Here is a 26,635-nt window from a genome sequence, read left to right on the forward strand (position 1 = left end):
TCTCTGTTTTGTGCCCGAAGCCCGCCAATGTCCGCCAGCCTCGCCTGCCATGATCACGTGGTTTCAATCGTTGGTTGAGAGCCCCGCCTCATGTCGTGCCATTCATTGTACTATTAATAGCCGCCCGCTCCATGCCGCGCCGAGGTGCGATCGCGCCGCCATTGTGCGACTCCATTTGCCGGCAAAGTTTGTGCTCATTACATGAGGGTGAGCTCCCCCGTGGATTAAAATTACAAAAGGAACCGTCCCGGGCCATGGATTCTACATTACTACACATATCTAATCCACCCGGCACCCGTTCGCCTTGAAATGCCATCTTATCCCTCAGAATAAATAATTTTTAAATTGCCCGTAATTTGGTGGGAATCGGGGTCGCTCCACTCACCCCTGAACCGATTCCCGTGAATTTAGTTGGAGACGGGGTGGATTTGAATCTCACTCCCGGACACCAGTGTTACGAATTCTAGCCCGCCAGGCGTGCGAGCGATTGCGTAACTCCAATCTCAACCGCGTCGCCCACCAGACGGACAAATCAGTCGTGACTCCCCTGGAACTACCGCCAGGAGCCAGTCACGTGTGGGGGTTTAACCTCACCACGATCGTGCCAATTGCCCACCCGCACAGGATAGGGTTGCTCGCCAAATTCGACCCACATAAGTACCTGCGCGAGTAGTCGACCGGGCGATCATACCTCGCCGCAGGTCGGCCTCGGACACGAACCGCTTAAGCGGTCCATTCCATGCTACAGTGATAACTGAGCGGTGTTATCGCCGACCTCGACGGATCAGATTCTCTTCTTTACCCGGGTGTTCAAAACCCACTACTAATTTATTCCGCGATTCAAGATGGCACTTTCAATGGGGAAAAAGATGACGAACGGGATACATTTCACACAAGGACATTTATTCAAGCAAGCACATATTACACACACAACACAATCAAGGAATCATGCACGTATTTACAGCCAAGGCAGTCATGCAATATACAGAAAAAGCATGGAAACAAAAGCAATACCACCGAATATAATTATTAGCAATGTACAGGCACTTACACAGGTTTACTTGTCGGACACGGCGCCACCCACACACACACACACACACACAAACAAAAGAAAAGACCTCCCTTTAGTGGTCGTCCAGTCTCTCTCCCACGACCGTCAGCGTGGTCGCGCCTGGTTCCGGCCTCCCACACGGCCGGCAAACCCTCTCCGGCACCCCTCGTCCAGACGCGCAGGTCCACCAGAGAGCCGGCACTGCTGCGCCTCCCATCCGCGTCTCCACCAACAGGTCGCTCGCCGGACCACGAGCGCTGGACCGAGAGAAAGGGAGAGAGAGCGCTGCACCGAGAAGAAGGAGAGGCAGAGAGGGCTTCCGGACCAGAGAGAGAGCGAGCTCGACCCTGGTCACCAAGTGAGAGGAGCACTCGACCCCGACAGAGAGAAGCACTTGACCCTGACAGAGAGAGAACGGCGTCAAGGACCCAGACAGAGAGAGTGAGAGCTCGACCCTGGCCACCAAGAGAGAGAAAGTGAGCTCGACCCTGGCCACCAAGAGAGAGAAGCACTCGACCCCGAGAGAGAGCTCATGGACCAGGGAGAGAACGGCGTTGATGACCCAGACAGAGAGAGCTCCTGGACCTCGTGCGCGGTCCGCCTTATATAGCGCGGGGCTCCGCCCTTCGTTCCTCCCCGTTTTCGGCTGCACCTCCCATCGAGAAAGTTCCCGAAAAGGGGCGTTCCCTCACTCCGACCGCCTCACGCTGTTGATCCACCAATCGGCGGCGAGCTGCCCTCCCCCTTTCCTTCACACCAAGCACGGGGAAAAATAGGCGGGAAAAAATCCGCACGCCCAAAAGGCAACTCTTTTGGTTCCCTTTTTCGTTCGACGGTTTTCAACACGGCTTGTTCCTTGCTTAGAGGTTTGTTCAAAATAACGATAGAAAAGAAAAATGGCTATCTCAAAGAGTCGCAGCCCAGTGAATCACACGAATTCCCTTTAAACAATGGTGGGGAACTATCTGCACATAAACTTAGCATCATGACTGATCGAAGGACCCTTTATGGTGTATTGCGAATTTCCACAGCCGTAACAATATATATGTATATATATATATATATATATATATATATATATATATATATATATATATATATATATATATATATATATATATTGGGTAGTCAATATAGTCTACCCTTATTATCAGTATTTCCGTCGATATGTTTGTCTGTGTGTCTCTCTGTATGTATATCTGTTCGGTCCAGTGCTCCGTTAATACAATGGCGATTTCGATGAAACTTGGTTGGTAGGTTCATACCATGACCTAGTTGTGTGCAAATGAGAACCATTGCTATGGACCCATCCGTTGCCTAGCAACGGACCTTTGAAATTTTCAAAAAAAATTCAAAAATTTGTTTTTTCGAAAATCAAAAATCGGGCCACGAGCGACGATGCATGTATGTATATATATATATATATATATATATATATATATATATATATATATATATATATATATATACATATATACAGTCATGCGCCACTTAACGACGGGGTTACGTTCTGAGAAACACATCGTTAAGCGACGTCGTCGTTGTGTGAACATCATTTTTTTTTTTTTCGTTTTCGTTTTCGAACATCGTACTTACACAAACCTAGACACCTAGGCTATATGGTGTAGCCTATTGCTCCTCGGATACAAACCTGTTCAGCATGTTACTGTACTGAATACTGTCGGCAATTGTAACACAAATCCAAGAGAAATGGAACACATGTTACATTTACCTTTGTGCTGTTCATGACGGCCATCGGTGTTGTTAGCAGCAGCTTACAATCTCCTCTCGCATCGATTATAGAAAAATGAATAATTAGCATTGAATTTTATAAATAAGTAATCATTGCATCAATGTTATAATTCACAAATGAAGAAACGAGCTCCTGTCAATTGTGATATATATTTTCGGAACAGTGCGATTGTTTGAACAACATAAAAAGCTTCACAAAAAAAAATTGTGTTTTAATGTCGACTAAGAACAATGATTTATTCGTGGAATTCTTCAATTCAAAGGTAATTTACTTCCTGGAAGGTATACGTGCAAACATTGGTTCAGTTTGAAAGCCGATTTCCTTGAATCCCGATTTCGCACGATCCTGTTTTTTTCGCGATGACATTTTATGGACCTCAACGATCGCATTATAACAGGGCCACACTGTCGTTGTTTATTATCATTCTGAGGTATTATGTACTGCACAGTGTACATAATTGTATGTGCTATTTTTATATGAGGCTACATCACTCGGCGATAGGAATTTTTCAGTTACATTTTTTTTTTGGAGCTGGCAGATCCGTCGTATATGCGATCAGTCGTTGTCCGGAACGTCTTTAAGCGGCACATGACTATATATATATATATATATATATATATATATATATATATATATATATATATATATATATATATATATATATATATATATATAGTATTGATGTTAATATCTTGTTCATAATATTTTTACTAATCATGCTGTATTTCACTAATTATATTTGGTGTCATTTTAGGATCTTAACCAAACGAAGTAGTGCTGTTTAGTGTTTTTAATATGAAATACGCAGAGTCCAGAAACAAATGAAACCCATTAGAATTACCCTTTATAAACTATGAGAATTACCAATTGAGAACCGTTTAGAATTCCCCTTTATAACCCTTTCCAGTGTCCTTTGTAATTACCCTTTGGAATTACCCTTGTGAATTTCCCTTTAGAATTACCGTTTAGAACTCTTTATAATTACCCTATAGAATTACGTCTTGGAACCCTCTAGAATTACCCTTTAGAACCCTCTGGATTTACCCTTTAGAACTCTCCAAAATTACCCTTTAGAAATACCCTTGAGAGCCCTTTTGAATTACACTTTAGAATTTCCCTTTGGAGCCCTTTAGAATTACACTTTGAAACCCTCTCGAATTACCCTTGAGAATTACCCTCTATAATTATCCTTGATAACCTTCCAGATTTACGCTTTAGAACCCCCTAGAATTACTCTTTAAAACCCATTAGAATTAAACTTGGTGGAATAGAAAGGATCCTCTTCTTCATTTTCTTTGGAGAAATGTATGGAAGGAATACATACAAAATATTGAAGTGGCTTCACTTAATAATTTATTGTGAAATTTATTACTATGATGGTTTTCGATTTGTAGTTCTGAAAATTATACTGAAGTGTGAGTCTTGTTTTCGTTTTTGAATTCCAGTTCATTTGAATATACATACATCATCATCATCATCATAAAATAAAGCAAACACACGCACACGCACACGTACACGTACATACACACACACACACACACACACACACACACACACACACACACACACACACACACACACACACACACACACACACACACACACACACACACTATGCATCATTGTGAATTATTTTGGTTTATTTTGTCACAGGGACCTCAAGGAGAGCCAGGTCCACCGGGTCAACAGGGCAACCCAGGTTCTCAGGTGAGAGACATTCCAATCTTTCGACTCCCCATCACCACTGACTTTCTTTCTATTCAAGATACTCCATGAATGCTTAACTGCACTGGTAATAGACACCTTCCAGATGTCGATGCAATAGATGTCTGCTTTTCCATATCAAAAATGGTCAATTCTAAATAGCTATAATGGAGGACTTTCATTTGTTACTCTCATCATTAGTTTTTATTATTATTATTGTTATTGAGAATATGAGACTAGAGGAATAAAGGAATGTCGGTGAATGTTCCACATATAATCAGGGACGGTAACCAGGTGTCGGATTTTCAAAGAATGCACATGTTCTGAGGCGGGCTGTGGGAGTCCAGAGGGACGAGAGTATGGGGGATGTGAGGCGATAGAAAACTTGAGAGTCACCCAATGTGCTTTCAGTGTTTGAGAAGAATATTTTGGGACACACCCTCTCGCTGAATTGCGTCTGGAAATTTTGATAAAGTAAATCTAATTCACCACCGGCATTGTTCACCAAAGATACTGCTGATCTGTTCAAAAAAATTCCACCAAATTTGTTTAATTTCCTCTCACTTTTATAAATTTCTGTGGACGAATACCAATGAATATTTAACTCAATTACCACGTGCTTCCTTTTAGTTTAAAACGGTTTTCCAATGATTGTATACTGAATGCTTGCACCAGTTTATGGCTGATGGTATAGTGGACAATTTCATATGGAAAACGTTCAGTATAAAACAAAAAGTCCGAGGAGAATGTATGGTGGTATTTCGTGGCTGTGGGTTGGGATTGGGAGGGGGGCTGAGTTCTTCTAATTATGCTCTTCCTGACCTCTCGAACATCTCCCTCTCCCTCCTTTCGTGTTCGTGGATGTCAAAGATTTTCAGTTCTGGAGTTTCATCTGCATCTACACGTTTTATTTTTTTTAATTATAACTCCTGTACTAACTACATTTGCCAATCTCTTCTCCCACCCCCCTTCCCCCTCCCAGGAGAGCCAGTTGTTCGTTTTGGTGCTACTTTTGCCCTTTCTCAATAAATCATGAGGCAAAATACTCATTAAAATATCTGCTACATTGCATTAAAATCTAGCGATGCTTGTCAAACCTCATTATCCATTTTCATGATTGGCAGCAACAATAGAAAATGAACAAATCAACACTGTATCTTGGAATTTGATGGGGAATCGATTGTACATTTGACACACCAGCTGTGCCACTGATGTCGTATCCTGGCACGTTGGGGCAGGAATTTGGAATTTGGCCAGGGGGGCCTGCACACAATAGCCTACTCTTTGTGAAAGGCTTATAGGATGTTTGCCATCTCCCAGGAAATGTTAGCACATGGGGACACCTGGCCAAACGTCCATCCTACGGACGGCACACTTACCGATGCAGCACCCTGCCTGCAAAGCATCGGCCCAATATATCATAGTCAGTCAGACCGAGAATGAAACCCATGAGACTACCTCCGAGACAAACAAATGGCATTGCATGGAATTCCCAAACAGACAAGAGCCAATTGCTCAGTTTGTAACAACAAATATTCAAGCAGTTATTTCTTGATAATGTAATTGGAACTTTAAAACATTCTTTATAAACCCAAAACTTGAAATTTATAAACATGATTTTACCACCTGCCAATATATTTGAGTCAGAGGGGGGTTTCATTGCTGCAAACTCATAAAGTTCACAAAAAACGGCTTTAATATTTCCATGAATTTTTCAGTAGCCTATCGCTTTGAGCTAGTGTACAATTGTATTGGGTTGTCTATTGTGGTTCCAATTCCAGACTATAATCCATCGTGCTGATGCTTCATTGGTTGGGTGTACAATAAATAAGTGTCATGCCCTCCAGTGAGGTCAATATGCTGGCTGTTTAAACCTTGAACATTCATTATCTCCACTCTTTTTGAAGAACAAATGGGGGGGGGGTGGATATTGTAATCAGCTGCATCCATCTGACCGTCCATCACAATATCTCCTCCTAAACAGTTGGGCAGAAATTCACCAAATTTGTAAGTTATGATCAAGAGAGAGAGAGAGAGAGAGAGAGAGAGAGAGAGAGAGAGAGAGAGAGAGAGAGAGAGAGAGAGAGAGAGAGAGAGAGAGAGAGAGAGAGAGAGAGAGAGGCAGAGATAGGCACACACACACACACACACACACACACACACACACACACACGCACACACACACACACACACACACACACACACACACACACACACACACACGCAAATTTTGGCACCGCTCCCTTAAGGTGGGGTCAAGAGGTTAAGTCCTCAAAAATGCAATTACAGGCACATTTTAAAATTAAATTTTGCACATGCAATCAACATTTGGGGGGGGGGGCACATTGAAATATGTAACGATTTTTTTGATTTTACCCCAGTTCATGCCCCAGGGGTAGGACTTAGTGTCACTGAGGTCAAAACGGGAAAAAAAATTAAACTCAAAATTTGATATTGGATCATTCCTGGTGGAATGTTTTGCCTTCTTTCAACTTTGCTCGAGGTGGGAAGCGGGGGGGGGGGGGGATTTGCAATGGCGTGCCATCGACTTTGTTGTAGTTTGTGTTTGTTAATGATCCCATTACCTTCCAAAAATAGTTTGCCATTGTGTGCTGTTGTACCCTTTGAATATTTTAATTTTTTACTCTAAACTATGGGGCCATTGTCAAATCTTCCTCCCTTGCCCACCCCTCTTCCCTTCGTCTCAATACAGACAGTGAACCGAGTTTCTAATTGATTAGCTGTCAAACATTTATTTACCTGGTAAATAGATTACTGCCAAGCAACATGTAATGTGTATGTGTGTGCTTTATGTGTTCACAATCCATGTGATGATGTTTATTTTTCACAGGGAATCCCAGGCCCTCAAGGGCAAATTGGAATTCCTGGTGACAGGGTGAGTTGGAATGTTTCCTTTTGATAGGGGTGATCTGAGTAATAACGATTTTAAAAAATGCATTATGAAAAGCAAAATAGACTGCATCACATCAGTAGGAGAACAAAAACGTGAACAAGGGCAGCTTGGATGTGAATATGCACAAAAATAAGTTCTGCAACTGACAAATTATATAATGCAATTGTCTTCCATAACGTAGATTACCTTTCTTCAAAAAATAAAGATTGGTGTCATCATTACTCCAGCTAGGTCACAAGATGCACCGGGAAGTGCATCGCAGGCTTCGCATCGAAGCAAAGTTATTTCAGTTTTGGCAATTAATTTATCGTGTTTGCAAATATTTATGGGATTTTTTCCTTTCTGCCGTCCATTACGTACTGCATACACATTGGTTTAATCCAAACTACTACTCCTTCTTCTTCCTATGTCTGCAGCACATGGATGCAGGTGGCATAATTTGCATGTGACACAGCTATGCTGCTTATGTGATGCCTCCTATAGGTTAGAGCAGGAATTTGTAGCTTGTTCAGGGTACTAGCGACAGCTCACCTACTCTTAGTGAAGGAAACCATGGGATCTTTAATATCCAGGAACTAATGCCGGCAGATGGGACGCCCAGTTTTACATCCATACGAGGGATGACACACATTGATGACTCGCCCTGCATGTGAAACACCAGAATGGAAATGTATAACTAGCTCGAGATTCAAACCCAGAATATACAGCTCAGAGACAAAATGTGTGAACCGAAATACTATCCTGCCAGCCCCTGAACCAAACTCACTCCTGTGAACAAGGTTATTGTTAGAACCTTTTCTCCACAAATCAATATTCCATGCTCGAGTTGCTTCTGCCATTATTTTAGCTTAAAAAAACAGGCCATAATTACATAACATACTCACCTGAAACGTGTTACATCAAATTACAAGTACTAAAATGATGTAAAACTCACCTCTGTTAAGATACATTTTAACCTGTTTGCTGTTGATCAAGAGCAGAAATTATTTTGATGCAGTGAACTCGTGAAGTGGAAATGTAACGCAAGAGAAGGTCGTTTACTTATTTGGTAACATGATTTGTGTACCATTGTGTCAAACAGCCCATACATTGTTTCAACATTACTTCCAAACAGGTGAACAGACACAGGGAGGATTGTTGATCAGGTGATGGATTTGGGAAGATGATTTAGATGGAGATGATCTCGGTGTAGATGAGATATATGGGAAGAGATTCTAATACGATTACAAAAATACTGGACCATATACCCACCAGCTCTAAAAGGCATTCTCATCATGGCCAAGGCTCTGGCAGTCATCACTTCCCTCATACAACCTTGATATACACCATCAAAAGAGTAATACTTGCCTTTTGGGCCCACTAATTCCATGTTTCCAGGTGTATTGATGACTTCAATTCGTGTAATTAGGTTCCACAAATTAAAAAGGACCAATTTAAAAGTACATTACTGTCAAAAAGGATCAATTTTACAAAAAACATAAAATCAGACGTTAAAGTATAGCAATTCACATTTACACTCCCACTCCCCCTTGTGTGCATCATATTTGGACCAGAAGGGGCCCAACCATTCTGCCACCCCCTGCCCACAGTAAAAGATGCCCTCTTACAAAACAGATTATTGGCAAGTTAACAGCATTTTCTGGTGGCTTATAAGTGAATAGGCTGGCATGGTAGCCTAGAGGTATGTGCACTCCTGAGCCGTCTACCTTGCATTTGAAAGCCAACATAGCTATAAACTGTCATCCTGGTGTTTCGCAAGCAGTACTCGGCATCACTGTGTGTTCCGTCCCTTGGATGGACATTACACTGGGCGTCTCATCTGCTAGTATTAGTTGGTTGATGTTAAAGATCCCACGGTGTCTTTCAGGAAGCATCGGCACTCTTGATACTGGGTTATACCACTTGCTATCTCAGAGTGCAGTTGTTGTCTAGACAGCTGTTTCTGCACGATAAACAAATTGTCCATGTGGTTTGCATTTTCCATGCAAACGACCTTCTTTAGATACGAAGGCCAACCAGTTTTATCATTGTGAGTGACAGGAATGTCTGTGGTTAAGAACAATTGGTATCCAATCATTAACGGAGTTTTATATGATGTAAAACCATCATCTGCATAATTACAGATCCAAGACTTACATTACCTTCTTGATGAAATCTCACCTTTGAATAAAACGATAAACACATTTTATGGAAGAACTATTTTGAGGAATATATATATATATATATATATATATATATATATATATATATATATATATATATATATATATATATATATATATATATATATTTTTTTTACTTTTAGTAAAACAATTGGTTATTTAAATGGCTCTTGAAGCACAAAATGTTATCAGAAGCTTCTCATTTTATCATGGTTTCTTTGGTTAATGCTTTACTGTATAAGCATTTTGGGAGGTTTTATAAAAGTGTAAAAATCTTGAAAAAGTAACTTTGCGTTCTGTTGCTGTTTTCACACTGTATTGGGAAAGTGATCCTGACAGTTCTAATGTAGTATACCAACCGGAATGGAGGAATGACTCTTCAGGCTCGGTAGAGTTACAAGCCGGTGATGAAGAAGTCAATGTTTCAATAATCTTTAGTGCTTTGAATGAGTTCTTATTGATGAACTTCACCTCGATCCTGACAATGAGAAAATTTTATATTTAAAATGCAATACAGACAACCACTTGTGGGTTATCGACAACATTTATAAACCGGAATTCGTCACACAGAGTGAATACAGGTACTTTAAACACTCTTGAACCAAGTGGTTGACTTGCTCATGATTCTATCAAGGTCTTTCACAGAGTATTTTGACTTCCCCATTCTTTATGTTGCCATTCATGACTGCAACTTCAAATGATTTCTTTGAGTACGAGTTTTCCGAAGCAATTTATTGTAATATATTGTGAGAAAGACTATTAGGCCCATTTTAATTGCATTGCACGGACATAGAATAACAAGGAGAACGTTAGCATTGTGTGAATAGGTAAACCGGGAGAGTGTTGCCCGAAAACACACACTTAATATGCAGACATATCCCCAGCAAACTTGACTGCCGAGCCAAGGCAAATATACTTGCAGATCACATTCACTTTATTCCAACCATATTTACAAAAGCATTATTTTGGATTACATATCCTGGGAATTGGATAAGCTCTTATTTATGGATCTTGCTCTCTAACTGGTGGATGATGATGTGATGAAAGCTAATGGATTTCTCATTGTCGACATCTGGGCAACAAACAAAATAATGTTTTTTGGGCTCCTTGTTTGCTAATTGTCTGACTTCAATAACCGACATGTCTTTTTTAGGGTCCACCTGGAAAGGTTGGTCTCCCAGGCCTGCGAGGAATTGATGGACCCCCGGTAAGTTTTTTTCAGGCGTGTCTCAATGGCTGAGATATGTGCATAGAAAAATACAAACGGCTGTGAAATGACAATTTGTCCACCTGTGGTACACTTGAGTTCGGTTTAAATTTCAATTCGTGCACAAAGCTTTAAATGATTCACACCTTGTGCACCTCTTGTTCATCGTTTTTATTAATGGCATTACCAATGCATTCTGCAATTGTGGATGTTATGGCGAGTATTCTTTGATCAACCTCAATACCTGTTATCTTGAGGAATGCTCAAGCTCAGCAGTGACCATATTGCTTACCGTCAGTGAGTAATTATGAGATTAACGAGTACACCTGTTAATGAATCATTGTCTTAAAAGTATGGAGGCAAACTGAATGTAGAAAGGGGAATGGGTTTTTATGGGAGAAGGGAGGTGTTGTCTCTCCTCTCCAACAGTCAAAGGAACATTGATTTGAAATATAGCCAAGTTTGCATTGAAAGTAACAGTGTTAACAACGACTAATTGGTAAATTTAAATACCCAAGATGCAAACACATTGACTTTGTGATTAACCAGTCATTAAGCCGATATTTGAATCTCTGGCAATTGGGGTCATATGTCTCGTGTGCACATGAAACAGGACCAAGCTAATTAGTACATCAAAGTGTACTTCATCAAAGTACAACGAAGACTCTTGTAAATTTTAATTGACAATCCATTCCAAGTTTTTTTTCATCAAACAGAAAAAGTTTCATTTGTCTAATAGTTTGAACAGCCTTGGTGGCCTAATGGCTGGAATATCTTCTCTGAGTCTGGGACGTCGGTGGTTCAAACACCATCTGAGTCATACCAACGGGTAAGAACAGTGGTTCTTCACCTTTTTACCATCATTCCCCCTCGAGTAGTTGGTCCTTGCCTCCACGCCCCACCCCATCTTCAACCAAATGATTCAAAATCCCTCCTGAATTAAAAGAAAAAATACGTGTTTTTAGTCTTTTTATTGAACAAATAATTCTGTATAAGCAACACTCAAAAACACAGCATATTTAATGAAATACTTGACATTGCTTCTGAGCTACCAGATGTTGAATGCGTGGTCAAATGCCAGAGAGAGCACAACGCAAGTCCCTTTCAAAGTTCAGCTTGTTTCTGTACTTGGTCTTTACAGCAACGAGCATGGAAAATGCAGCTTCACAAAGATACGTTGATCCAAACATTGTCAGAATCCAAAGAGCTTGATGTGAGATCAAAGGGTAAACAGGAGGGTACGTGACCCAGAACGTCTCTAGATCCATTTTCTTGAAGTCTTCTTCAGCCGAGGAGTTGAACTTTAACTCAAGAAACTCCTCTTGCACTTCGTCTAAAATATCAGCTACTTAACATTGAAATGAGTTCCTAATGAATTTCAAGGCTTCGCACTTCTCATCTCCATCTGGAAAGTATCTGATGAATTCTGCTTTCAATTCAGTCAGATGAGTAATTATTTGTTTCTTTAACTCAGAATCAAGGTAACTGTGAATGAGAGCAGAATCCAAGTTAGCAAAACTAGCTTTATTTCCATCATGATTTCGACATTTCCGGAGGTTGGGTTTGGCCATGAAGGCTCGAATGACGTCATGGTGCATGATTATGTTGATGTTTTTCCCTTGGAGTTTGAGGTTGATGACATTCAGCGCTTCAAAGATGTCCACCAGGTTAGGTAGAGATAGCAAAAATCCTTCAGACTGGAACTTGCCATGAAGATCTGCTTTCTGCTGCGAATCTAGAAATGTTGCCACTTCTTGTAGTAGTTCATAAAGCCGTCCAAACATGTTTCCTTTTGAAAGCCATCGTATGTTTGTATGGAAAAGCAAGGCTTGATGTTCAGAATCACAGTCCACACACAGCTGTTTGAAGAGACGATTGTTTAAAGCTCCAGGTTTGATGAAGTTGACTACCTTGAAGCCAGGTTCATGACATCCCTCATTTCAGCAAGTAGAGTTTTGGATGCTAAGGCTTCAGGATGAAGGATGCAGTGCATACCTATAGCAGATGGACTTTTTTCTTTCACTTTTGTTATCAAACCGGATTACAAACCAAGCATGGCCGGAGCTTGATCAGTACACACCCCTACCAGCGAGTCCCACAAAAGTTGATTTTCCTGGAAGAAGTTTGATACAACTCGAAAAATATTTGTTGCTGTTGTACAACTTTCCATGGGATGGCTTAAGAGCATTTCCTATTTTACACTATTGCCTGACACGAAACGAGCATACATTAGTAGCTGAGAACACCACTAAGAAACATCAGTCGTTTCGTCCAACTGGATGGCAAATACAGGAGAAGCTCTTACTTGGTCGAGAACTTGATCCTTGATGTCTTGAGACATTTCATCGATCCTTCCCTTGACGGTATCCTTTGATAGAGAGATTTGGGAAAGCTTGTTTGCACTATCCTTCCCCAGAACGAGCTCTGCTGCACACAGTACACTTGGTTTTATCAGTCTCTCTGATGTTATGGCTCTTTTTGCTCTTTGCAATCAACATGGCGATCTCATAGGAAGCCTCAACAACCTTTGAAGTCCGTTGCCGAAATGCTCCACCGCTGTCCATCTTAGCTTGCTTCAAGGACTGCCTTATTGTTTCAAAGAATGCCTTGGGTTTGGCAGCTGGAGCAGGATGCATTGTCTTCAAGTGGCGTTCCAAGCGCATGGGCCACACGACATCATTGCTCAGAGTCTTGTAGCATATTACGCACTGGGGTACCTCCGTGTCACCCTTTTGGAGGGACACAAATCCAAATCGAATATATTCGTCAAGATACTTCCGCTTTTTTTGCACTCATTGCGAATGATTTAGTTTGAAATGGGTACTGTAAATGTGTGTAAAAAAAAAAAAGAAAAAAGATTAATATTAAAATAAAATATAAATTTTAATATTAATTTAAAATAAATGTTAAATTTTAAAATTAATTTTAATACAGAAAATGGTAGGCCGAGTAGCGAATAGAAAAGGAAAATTATTCAAGATGATACTTTTTTTTATGTTCATCACGGTATTATGCAAATACTTGTTAAGAGAATTCCAAAAACAATTGGAGAAATTCCTACTGTTTTCTCCGGGCTCGCGCCCCCTCTAGAAATTACTCACGCCCCCCCCCAGGTTAAGAACCAATTGCTTAGAAAATGGTATGTGCTGTTTCCTTGCTTGATGTTCAGCATTTCAAAAGGATGTAGCATGGCCAAACAACCCTAAGTTGATAGTAATAGTGCAGGCTTTGATGGGCCTCATGGCTTCCTTCTGCATTGAATTTCCCTGTAAGGAAAGTCATATTTTTATTTCGTTGACCAATATGTGCTCAAAGCACCATTAAATAAATTAATAATAAAACCTACTGTAAAATCTCTCATGAGACTGCTCACTTAAAGCTGCAGTAACTGCAATTGTTTTCTCAGGTATTCCCTGAGCCAATTAAAAATATTGGTTGCTATGGAAATCTTGACTGTTTTGTCAAGCAGACTCATTTTGTTTGCAAATTAGAATTCTACGTCCTAATATCTATGTATTACACATCATTAGGGAGATGCAGTAAAATCGAATTGTGAATTGGAAGGATAGGGAGGAAGATCAAGGCGAAATGATGGAGGAAGGATTAATGAAGATAGAGAGGAGGAGGTTGGGGAAGGATGGAAAAATGAAAATGAGTTTTGAAAATTATAGAGATGAGGAGATTGGTTGGAACAAGTGCAACACATGAACATAAGTGGTAGGAGGAAAGGAGGTGGGGGAGTTGAATGGGAGACGTTCAAAATTCTGCCGTTTTTGCATACATAATATGAAGATCAGTTACGATGTCAAAATTTTCCAAATGCTATGTCTTGCTCATTTAAAACATTTTTGGCAATTCATAACATGCACCTTGAAGAATAATTTGCCAAAAGGTCAGTTTCACAAAATCAAATGGTCATAAATTGATTATCTCGCAAGAAAATTTGGATCAAAGTGCATTATTTTGTTTTTCATGGAGAGATAAAGTAGGACAAGCAGGCTGATGCAAACTGATTGCGGACAAAATGAAAATAGTACAGGCTGATACAAATTCCTGCAGACTGACACAAAGTGGACGAGGCGGGTGAAAGATGAGGAAATGTTACAAAATGGAACAAAACGGTTCAGAGGAATGTGAGGCAACAATAGCAAGAACAGTACTCGGTGGAGCGCACACCTCCGCCAGGCTGAACAGTTTACATTTCCTATTCCACTGAGAGGCTGGATCTGGATCCATACCTGAACCAAAATCTAATCAGCGTATTCTCGTCACCTAGCCAACTCGTCCACCTCGTTTTGTCATCACCCATCCACAACTTTTTGAGATATCATGCTATTCTGTACTGTATATCGTTTTTGATCCTATCTCTCAATGGTGAAAGATTATCTAAAAATTATAATATTCGGATCCGGATCTGGATCTTCACCAAAATCGAATCGTTTCATCCTTGTCACACACCCAACCTGTCCACCAAATTTCATCCGAATCCATTCATGACTTTTTGATATATTCAACTCACAGACAGACAAACAGCCCATTTGGTTACGACTGTAGCATCTGAGATTACACTTTTAGCATACATGGCCACCATGTGTTCATTGATGCCTTGTTTGCAGAAACATTTGATGAAACCTCACTGCTCAATTTTCAGCCATATCCATAATTGTATGATATAGTAAGCTGATGGATTGGATTCTGAAAGAACAAACACTATTGGACAATAATGAAAGTAATGGCATATAATAAGCCTTATGTATATAAGATAATAAGATGATAATAAAAAAATACCCGCAGCTCTATTTCGTGCAAACAAATAACCTACTTATATGTCCCCTGTATTATTATCATTATTTATTAGGTTTTTCCATTTCCAAATGGAAGACCTTTTGTTATTCTTCTGATTATTATTATTATTATTATTATTATTATTATTATTATTATTATTATTATTATTCTTTTTGCCTTTTGTTGGTCCAATAATGCTGAAATGGCTTAGGCTGCAAAAACTTAATTTTGCACGAATGTCGATACTGGTGTGAAGTTGTGCACCTGCATACACATCTTTGACCTTGACCTTTATCGGACGTTCAATCGATCTTTACTGAACCTTCAATTGATCTTTAATGTCCTTTTTATTTTGAAGCATTTCAAGGATCACATTCAATTAATCAAATATTACATTCAACATTCAAAAAAAAAAAATCAAAATAAATATTTTGGAAAATTTGACCTCTCGTGTTTTACATGATTAAATGTTGTGTGTAACAAATTTGTTTGATACATTTTCGAATTTCCACCGAAAGTAGGTGTTTTACATGTTTGTCATGGCATTGACCCTGACCTTTGATTAATTTTGACCATTTTTTATACACATGTACTCCACATATGTGCAAATAAACTATGTAAGTTTCAATCTGATATCTTAAAATAATATACTTGAGGTTTGGCAAAAATTAGATCACAAAAATCCCATGTGATTATAATGGGGGTTAAATTGTTGTCATGGACACCGTTTTCTTTTTGCCATGTGGGACTTTTTCTGTGCCACGTGGGACTTTTTCTGTCATGTGGGACTTTTTCTATGCCATGTGGGACTTTTCACTATGTTACCAACCAAGATGAGCAGAACCTGGAAAAAAAAACACGACAAAGAACATAGATAAATATATTCTATTTTGCAACCTCTTTGCTTGGTCCTGAGGCAGTTTACCAATGGGGGGTGGGGGGAGTTGTTTTGATTATTGCTGGTGACCCCCAAGTGTGACTGCAGGAGATTCTCAGACAGAAGGTCTAAGGGTTATAATGGGGTCTCTAGGATCTACAGGGTATTGGGGTCCTGAAGGTTATTTGCGGTTTATAGGGTCTTAGAGGTCTTAGGGGTCGAAAGGGTCTTAAGGGTCTTAAGGTTCTGAGTGGCCTTAAGGGATCTTATTGGTCTTAATATGGGCTTAAATGGTATTGGGGCCTTAACGATCTTAAGGGGTCTTAAATGGGAACCCAAATGCAATTTTGTTTTTTTCACCATTGAGAATCATTGACCATGGACTAATTTGAAGGGAAAAAAGAATTGAATTTTTTTTGCCCAATTACAAAGTGTCGAAAAAAGCCCTATTGTGTCGATTTTCGATTTCACCAATAATGTCACACCTTGAATCCATGTTGATCCGAACGGCGGTTTACATAGAGAAACGGGGCATGTCGAGCTCGGATTCAGATATCGATTCCACCGTCATTAGCGACTCCGAAGGTTCTCGGTATTTTGAAACTGATCAGTGGGATTTAGAATAAACTATTGGAGACAAAATTAGTGATGGAAACGGTTTCGGCGGGATTGTGGAGCCTAATAGTTTTGAGCCTTCGGCAAGCAATTCAGAGGAAGAAGGCAGAAGTGTTTGTGAAGATGAAAATGCTGGTCACATGATCACCTCAGCTCGGTGGGGTTTGATTTTCTGTTCAATTGACGGTTTACATGGGGGGGATTTTGTATTAATTGATAAATTGGTTTATATATTACTCGAGCAGAAATACCCATCATCGCCCGACAGCACAGACAAAATGCGCGACGAATGCTTTGTCCCACTGTCTCCGGCTGACCAGGTGTCTTGTATGTTACGGGATCTTCCCGTTTCATAGTTTTCCTGGATGCCATTTGTTTCTGTGCCGTGTCCCACAGTCTTATCCTTGAGGTGTCGACGTCCCTCCCTGTGGGGATTGGAAGGTGTTGGGGGGGGGGTGTAGGATGGTAGTGGGTATTGTGGGGGCTGTGGGATCATGGTAGGGATTGTGGGGGTGATGGTTAATAGGGATTGTTGGGGGATGGGGGCGGGGGGTGTGGGTGGGGAGGACCCTGAAAGTTTCAGCATCCTCAGTCAAATCGTCTTGGAGAAGTAGTTGCTACATATATACTTTCTCTCCACTATACATAGTTCATTTGATTTGTGGAAACTTGATTTAATAACAAATAATTGTTTTTCCAGCGCTTTTGTCGTAACTGCCGGGCAATGGCAACAGGTTTTTTATTGACTGCTCAAATCGCTCGCCTGCATGTGCTGCTAGCTGGGTAGAGATGGTGTTACAGTTTCAAGAAACGGCTGTTTCTTCTGCTTATTCGTAGGGATTGCATCCTTTCAATCATGGCAGATAACTACAACATCTAGCATTCTCCGTTGTTTTATAACAGTGCTCGGTAACATGTTTCAAGCACAAAAGCGAACATTTTGTCGGCCCTGGTATTTCGGACAATCCTCGTTCAATTTCTGGCAAACTTAGGATGTTTCAGCCACTGATGTTGCGTGAAACCATCTCGGTTTGTATCACTAGACAAGCACCAAGGATGCATCGACTTGGCATACTTGTGGAAAATCGAAAATTATTCCACGTTGAATTAAATCATACCGCGATGTAACCTGCACAGAGTACGGATCTGGTGGTCTACTTTCCGCTACGAGATTCACAACTCACCTGATGAAGAAGATTTTGACTTTTAATCACAAGTTTACCTATTTTATAATTCTGAAATCGGAAGAAGACCCCTCATGTCGAAAATGGACATTGCGGAAAGTTGGAACATATTACCTCGACGTACAAAGGATATATTTCTGAAACTTGCAGCCGATTTCGTACAGTTGAAGCCTGCGTTAAAGCTTCTAACGAATTTTCAGACCCTGTGGTTAAAGTTGCAAACAAAGAAACCATCCCATATATAGGGAAGGTCGCTTCGTGCCTCCTTGATATTTTGTAGGGTATCAAGGGATAGATTAACGTAGACGTGGTCTGGGCGTTTGGCAGTGCTGGATTAACCATTAGGCAGACAAGGCATGTGCCTTAGGTCCAGCCAAAAATTTGGGCCAAAAAATATTTTCACATTAAATATTTGTCTTTTTTGTATTAAATATTTTGTTCTTGAATCAGTTCATCTTTTTCCTGGGGTCCATTTCCAGGAGCCAGAGATGTAATTTAAAAAATTTCAGGCCATTCTCAAAAATTTCAAAATGTGCCTTAGGGTCAGCCGAGGCTTAATCCGGCACTGGCGTTTGGGTTCCCCTTTAATGGTTTTAGGATATTGAGGGGTCTTTATAGTGTTAAGGTCTTAGGCCTTAGGGTATTAAGTGGTCTTCAGGTATTAATGGGTGTTTGGAGTGTCAAGGGGTCTAAAGACATAAAGGGGTCTGGAACTCGCACGGATGGACACACGGTGCACCAACAGTTCCTTTTTATAGTTTTGTTTACCCTCGTCAAAGGAGAAGGTGTTGCATTTGGGTCCATTTGTCTGTCTGTCTGCTTGTCCGCACAGAACGTGAGTGTGTGTTTTAATTTCGTACTATTTAAATGATAATGCTAATGATACATAACGATAAGGATAATGGTACATGATGATTATAATTATAACGATAAGGGTATGTAATGACAATTATACATAATTATGATATTAATAATCATGATACATAATGATAATGATAATACTAAAAATAATGATAATGGAACATAATGACAATGATATATAAACATTATGATAATGGAACATAATGACAATGATGAATAAACATTATGATAATGATACATAATGACAATGATATATAAACATTATGATAATGGAACATAATGGCAATGATATATAAACATTTTGATAATGAAACATAATGATAATAACAATGATACATGATGATAACAATGATGCATAACAATAGTAATAATGGTACATAATGATAATGAGAATAACAATAATGATCATGATAATGGTACATTATGACTGATACATAATTATAATAATGCATAATGATACTAATGGTGATGGTAATTGTAATGACAAATAATTTTTAAAGTGATTGTTCACCATTGAGAGATAGGGCCACAAACGATATATAGCACAATATCACAACATGTTTTGGACGGATTCCGATGAAACTTGGTGAATGAGTGGGGTAAGTGACAAGAACAAGCCGATTCGATTTTTGTTCATGTCCGGATGCAGATCCGGCCTATCAGTGGGATACAAAACGTAAACTGTTCCGCCTGGCGTAGGTGTGCACTCCGCCGAATGCGATTCTACTTATTATTGTTATTATCACTCCTGATTTCCAGAACTTTCAATGCCGAACTTTGCTAAATACTGTGCATTTGATGATTTCACCAAATTGTCTGGTTCAATGAAAGTTGGCCTTCTGTTGATGTTACAAAACCTCATGTTTTAACGTATTTGTTCTTGGTTATCTTACACCACCTGTATTTGTCAACATTCTAATGAATACTTTTTTAAATGAAATCAACAGAAGCTATTCAATGGGAATGTTAACTCTGATCTCTCAATGTGCTTCTATCCTCCGCAGGGTCACCCAGGAAAAGAAGGCCCAGTTGGCGAGAAAGGAAACTTAGTAGGTTTGCAAAAACACACTATCCACTTAAAATCTCCAGTTTTTTGTTACTCGTTTCCTACTCTGCTGCCAGGATGAGATCTCTAATGCTAAATAATTATTTCTCTTCGGAAAGTAAGATTGGTCATGATCTTTGTTTTCCTCATATATCTTGAATAGTGAGAGATTCATAAATGGGAAACAACAAGGAGCAATAAGTACTGGCACACATTTTCAATAATAACTACCTTTTTCATTCAGAAATATTTATCTTTGTTATGTATGTATGTATGTATGTATATATATATATATATATATATATATATATATATATATATATATATATATATATATATATATATATATATATATATATATATATATTATGTCATGCTGTTTGGAGTTAGATTAGTTTGGAACCGAAACTTTGCAACAAAGACACAAAAGCTATTTGGAAAAACCCTTAATACAACTTTCCCACATTCAAGCTGTGCCTGAAATGAGTTGTGATTTTGTTTGAACCAATTACTGTAAAAAATGTTTTTATTATACAGTGAGTACAGGGTCACAAATGTGATTCACATCTCTACTGTGTTGAAGAATCCAATGTGGATCAATCGAGAGACATCATAAATTTGAGAGTGGTAATTTCCTCAGACTTTTCCTGGAAGCACAATTGTAAACTGGTCTTTGTAAAGTCCAGAGTCAGTCTGTTAGCAGTAAAATAAGGAGAATTTATTTCTTCAAACAAATGTAGGAGAGGTATGCTAACCACCATGGGAATGAAGGTGAAGTGTTGTTCGGTGCATTAGCCCTCCCTCTCTTACTTTGAAAAAGGGTTCATGCAAGAAGCATCGCCTCACCTTTCCCACAAGGGTTAGCATACCTCTTTCAATATGTTATTGGGAATATTCATTTTCCTGGAAGCCTCCTATTGTGCCACTATTTTCAGAAAGTGGGATTTCCTTTCTGTGCTTTTTGTACAAAGTCGGAGCTCATGGAGGAGCTAGAACACTGAATAGATCAGGACACAACCGAACAAAAGGAACAGTAGGAAGAGAGGGGGTAAACATCATCAGCTGGTTTGAAGGTTATAATTGAGGTTAGATTTGGACAAATAATGAATGTGGAGATGAATTGGGGGGGGGGTGGAGGGGAGGAGAGGATGCAGGGGAGTGGGTAAGATGGATACAGAAGCAAATTCTCAGGAAGGAAAAATTCGGAATTTGGATAGAGGTGAGCTTGAGGTGGGTTAATGGGGGTAGAAAACATCATAGTGCTCAGAAAGATGACCTATTCTCAGCTGCTAACCCTTTATAACCCCAGGTTTATCTGATAATAGAATACTGCTCCTACATTTGGAATGGAGCTCCTCAATCTCTGCTCATTGGTATTGATAGAGTTCACTCTAAGGCTGTTCAGCTTGTGGGTGACATTTCACTTCCTGATAGCCTTTACTCTCTGACTCACCATCGAGCAGTTTCCAATGTATCCCTCTTCTAACATTATTGCCAAGCCTGTTACCCTGAAAAATCTATCGTCTGCTTTTCACCCACTTGGGATACATCCTCACCGGAGTTACTTGGCTTCCGCAAGTCATCTTTATTACTTGTCCACTGTGTCAATTCAGGCAACCAATAAATGCAATTGTATCTTCTTTCTTTCCTTGAACCGCTGAACTTTGGAAACAGTTGCCTCCTGCTTTTCCCACTCTCTTTAATCTTCAGCTGTTGTCGGCTATGATCAATAAGCTCTCAATAATCTTATCTCTTCTCCTTCCAATCTCCCTCCATTCCCTGGTTTCAGAAGGTCATTGTCATGACCATGGACCTTACCCTTCTTCAGTAATTTTCTGCATAAAAAGAAAAAGTTGAGATGGGTAGAGCCAAAAAATGCTGCATGTTTTTCCACGCACAGGATAGCATGAGGGTAGTTCAAGATTGACGTGCACTTTTTATTCGAGAAAATAGAAAGGCACAGGGAACTTGTCCACTTTGGAACTATGGGAACACTTTGATGCCATCGGTGTAGAAATCTTTGTGATTGAGTAGGCAGTCACTTGACAACCTGCATGCTTTTACATCTTCACCATTATAAAATGTAATGCAATCTAGATGTTTTGTTTGAGTAGTCCAAAAAGATCACAATAACGAGGTGAAAATTATTGACTGTGTGTAGAATGATGTAGCAGCACTTCCATGGTAGGTTATAAAGGTGATTCCCATCTACAATGGTTTTTTGTCATTTTATCTTCCTTGATAAATGCGAGAGGGAGGAAGCCACTCTGACATTATTCCAGCAGCGGCATCCATGCACATCAAGTATGAAGTGCCATGATCTGATCTTTTCTTCTGAGATGCTTTTGTAACTAACCTTACATTCGCACCTCTTCAAAGCTAATGGCTCCATCACAAGTTAAAGTCCACCACCCGCTTCTGCTTGTGTTTTATCTTCCCAAGCAGCTTGGTCGATCTTGCATTTATTTAGTGTATCATTCAGTGCATCTCGGTATCGCTTGCATATAATAGATGGCTTATCCTTATTTAACGTATTTGAAGTTCGCCATACGTGATCGCTTTTGGAATATGATCCGCATCCATTCTGACAACATGGTCGGCCCATTAAAACTGTTGCTTTTTCAACAGGCATTCCATTGATGTACATTTGGCTTAAATTAACACCTCGACATTTGTTATAAATGCTTACCTTTTAATGTGGAGGATTAATTGTCCTCAAGCAGCGCTGATGAAACTGTCCCAGATGTTTGATTTGGCAATTATAGAGCATCCATGTTCTGCAACGATAGAAGTGTGCAAACTACTATTCCATTGTACATGAAGAGAGAACTTTGGAGCAAAATTGGTGTCGTGGTTTTGACTTACTCGTTGACTTAGCCAACCAAAGGATCGGTTGGCCTTATAAATACAGCTTTCTATTTCTTTATCTAGTTGAGCATTAGTTGTCTTCAGTTTGAAAGAATACCATGATGATATGTAAAGGCATTAGTTGTTTTCAGTGGTTCTCCATTTTGGTGATGACTGGGCCTGCATAGGTGATCCCAACAGGAGGCTGAGGCAGAATGTCCATGTTTTTTGCTGCCATACTGAGTCGGAAGTTTTTATTCAGCTTGGGGTCAAACTGTCCATGAGTGTCTGCAGGTCTTCCTTGGTATTCACAAACTAACCAGTCATCTATGAATAGTAGGTCTCTATTTGCATACGTCAAACTTTAGTTTGTGCGTGGAATGTTGAGAGAGTGAAAAGTCCACCATCCATTCTAACTTTAATGAATATGCCATTTCGATTTTCCGACAGTGTTTCATCGAGCATAATTGAGAAGAACAACACCAAGACGATTTGCGCAATCACACAGCCTTTGCTTCCTTCCGGTTGTAATGTGAATATTTTTTTAGGAAACTTGCCATCTTGCACATACATTAGTGTTTAATGTACCTCGTTTGTTTACTGCAGGGTCCTGCTGGTCCTCAAGGCCCTGTGGGTTATCGCGGTCCACGTGGTGTCAAGGTGAGATGCACACCGGTTCTCGTGGAGTCTTGTAATTGTCTCACAGTTGTCTTGTGGGGAGTATCACTGTGCGAAGCAAAAGTGGCCTTATAGCACGAGTGGCCACACTTTTCATATGATATAACGTGCACAACTTATAACTTCTGAGTTATATTAACTCTTGCAGTTTGGCTGCATTAGAGAAGTAACTGTCGGAGACACTGGCCATATAAGGTAGGTAATAGTATAATTATGTCTCTGTGGGCAGACAGTATTGTGTGAACACTTAACTAGTGTACCTTCGTTTTGGTTAGACATCTTAATGAGGCATATGCCTATCTTCATCAGTATAATGAGTTTGGCCTGCAGATGTGCACCTTTCTCCAAGGGTTGCAGTTCTACCACTGGTTCAGTACCCTCCCCCCTGTAGATTTGGGTAGGGATTTGCAATTTGGCCAGGATGTTGGTGGTAACTCTCCTATTCTTCATTGAAAGACAGTTGAATCTTTAACGTCCACCAACTAATGCTAGCAGGTGGAGTTACCAGCTTACTGTCCATCTGAGGAAGGCGGACACATTGATGTTTTGCCATACCAGTGAAGCACCAGGGTGACCGTTTAAAATCGGGTCAAGAATCAAACCAAAACTAGACAGCTCGGAGGTCAGTGTGCTACCTCTGAACCGTCCTGTCATTTATTGCTCTGGGTTGTCTCTGCTTGTATTTGATTCTCAGCAGAATGCCCAAGTAAAACTCCAGGTAGTGCTGCATGGCAAGGCATGCTGTTCTTTGGATAACAACGTGAAACCTCCCTGTTTCATTTGAACTCTGGTTACAGACGTTAAACACCTCATAACATCTTTCAACAAGGACAAATGTGTCCAAGAGCAGCGTCCTAAAGGTTTTGTCGGATAAAAAAAAAAAAACAAAAAAAACAACTTCCGATATTTCGTCACGTGCCTTGATTAAGCCAATTGCGAGACCCGTCGTAATGTATTTACATATTTACGAAATATAGTGTATTTACAAAAGAAATAATGTATTTACGAAATTACAATATATTAAATGGAATAATCTTTAAATAGTAACGTGAACTTTTCAAAACTTTAAAGCAAATGTCCGAATATATTTAAAAGTTCATGATAGACGCTCTCAAAAGGCACCCTCAATGCGAGGATGTGTACATGTGTTTAGTATTTAAGGAGATCCGGATCGTGTTTATAAAAGAACCGAGTCCTAATATAAAGGTTTGTCTTGTGGCAACAACAACAACAACAACAACAACAACAACAACAACAACAACAACAACAACAACAACAACAATGCTGAGCGTTCGCTACGCGAGACGCTGCTAAAAACGTAGGCTATTGTGTGCTGGTAGACCTGCCCAAATTCCAAGTCCCCAAAATGGATAGCATGTTTGGTTGACCACGTTGCTTTGTTTGCACTCTTTCTTACTCACAACCTCCCCCGAATCCCAATGATACTTTGTGTCCTGAGCCACAAATTAGAGATAAAATGAAATCTGAACACTTCCATCACTTTGCACCCCATTCTTTTATGTTGCAGTTTTAATGCTGAGAATGATCCCAAATGTTACTTTTGGCACAATGCAAGCACCATATCTTTAAACCATCGCTATGGCATTTTCAACCTTAAAAACTAAACAAACATTTCGATAAAAGTCGTAAATATGGTACAAGATACCTTCCCACGCTCAGATGTACCCCTGCAGGTAATCTCCGAATGAGCTTTCGCAGCACGCCGTTGAGTTGAAAGGGCCTCGTGTTAAAACTCAGAGATTTTAAAATGCTTGCCTTGTTCTGCAGCCATATGAAACGGATATGTCTATCACACAATGAGATGAAGGTATGATAAGTGATTTTCCATTCAGAACATGTACCTTCTTGTGTGCAGCCTCTTTGTTAATCCAGAAACCTATCAAATGCATGTCTCATGTGAAATTAGAGGTCTCAAATATTGGAAACACTTGTGTCGTCCATCTTGCCTCCATGCAGGGAGCCGATGGGCCGCGTGGCATGAAAGGCGACAAAGGACAATTGGTGAGCCTCCACTGCATGGACGATATGTGCCAGGTGGAAATTCAACAATGTCAAGCTTGGTAATTGCATTCCCCTCCTCTTTTTTTTTGTTATTCACCAGGGTGAAGAAGGCTTTCCTGGCTTTAAAGGAAATGTCGGCCTCAAGGGAGATAAGGTAAGGAGGCAAGAGAATGCCTGATTTTTGTGGGTGTGTGGAAAATAACGTGAGACTCCCACTATGGTTTGGTCTCATTGGCACTGAAGTGGCTCATTGGCACGAAGAGAAGGGTTTAGGGGTTTTTCATCTTGGTGAGGAGGGATAAGAAGGGAGAATGAAAAGGTGGGTGTCACGCAAAAGTGAGCATATATTTCCAAACGTGTCCACAGGTGTTCAATGTTATTTTTGAGACATTCATATTTCTACAGGGAGATGCTGGCCCAGCGGGGTCAAGGGGTGACGATGGACCCGAAGGTCACAAGGGGCGTTTTGGGCCTCCAGGAGACACCGGACCAATAGGACCAGCAGGCGAGAAGGTCTGGTTGAATATTCAGTTGGAATTTCCATGCATTGCTGCGTGAACTCCCTTTAGGGTCTGTGCGGAATGACTAATCGGGTTATCAAAACACTTTGGAGGTTTTGTTGAAGAATCAATTTGCAGCGAGATGATATCCATTGCTGAGCCCGTGTAGGTTGTTGCATCTCACACGTGATGCATTGATTGTGTAAACCTTGACAGAATTGTTCCCACAATAATTCCTAGGGTAATTAATCTGAGCCTTGCGATGGACAAGGCCTAAGGTTTGAGTCTTAATGTTCTTTTTGTATTATTGCAACCCTTCAACATAGGATTAAACGTTGAAAATTAGTGGAGACAATGCCTTTAGTCAAACCACAGAGCATGTCCATGCCATGCTTGAGAGCCGACAGGAGCATGAAGGCTTCGACCTTTG

At 40.1% G+C, this 26,635-nt stretch overlaps 1 protein-coding gene across 3 annotated transcripts in view; it reads left to right on the forward strand.

Annotated features, from left to right (window-relative positions):
• Positions 1-26,635, forward strand: part of LOC147012952 (uncharacterized) — a 571,074-nt gene that overhangs the window by 323,589 nt on the left and 220,850 nt on the right. For all 3 annotated transcript variants that reach the window (XM_085854308.1, XM_085854309.1, XM_085854310.1), the window contains 8 exons: positions 4,458-4,511; positions 7,360-7,404; positions 10,738-10,791; positions 20,118-20,162; positions 23,612-23,665; positions 25,661-25,705; positions 25,806-25,859; positions 26,111-26,218. In XM_085854308.1, the coding sequence (XP_085710434.1) occupies positions 4,458-4,511; positions 7,360-7,404; positions 10,738-10,791; positions 20,118-20,162; positions 23,612-23,665; positions 25,661-25,705; positions 25,806-25,859; positions 26,111-26,218 (459 nt within the window). The remainder of the gene's footprint in view (positions 1-4,457; positions 4,512-7,359; positions 7,405-10,737; positions 10,792-20,117; positions 20,163-23,611; positions 23,666-25,660; positions 25,706-25,805; positions 25,860-26,110; positions 26,219-26,635) is intronic.

This window comes from Eptatretus burgeri, chromosome 14 (genome assembly GCF_056783735.1).
Source record: "Eptatretus burgeri isolate ZD-2024b chromosome 14, Ebu_testis_v1, whole genome shotgun sequence".
Classification (NCBI taxonomy): domain Eukaryota; kingdom Metazoa; phylum Chordata; class Myxini; order Myxiniformes; family Myxinidae; genus Eptatretus; species Eptatretus burgeri.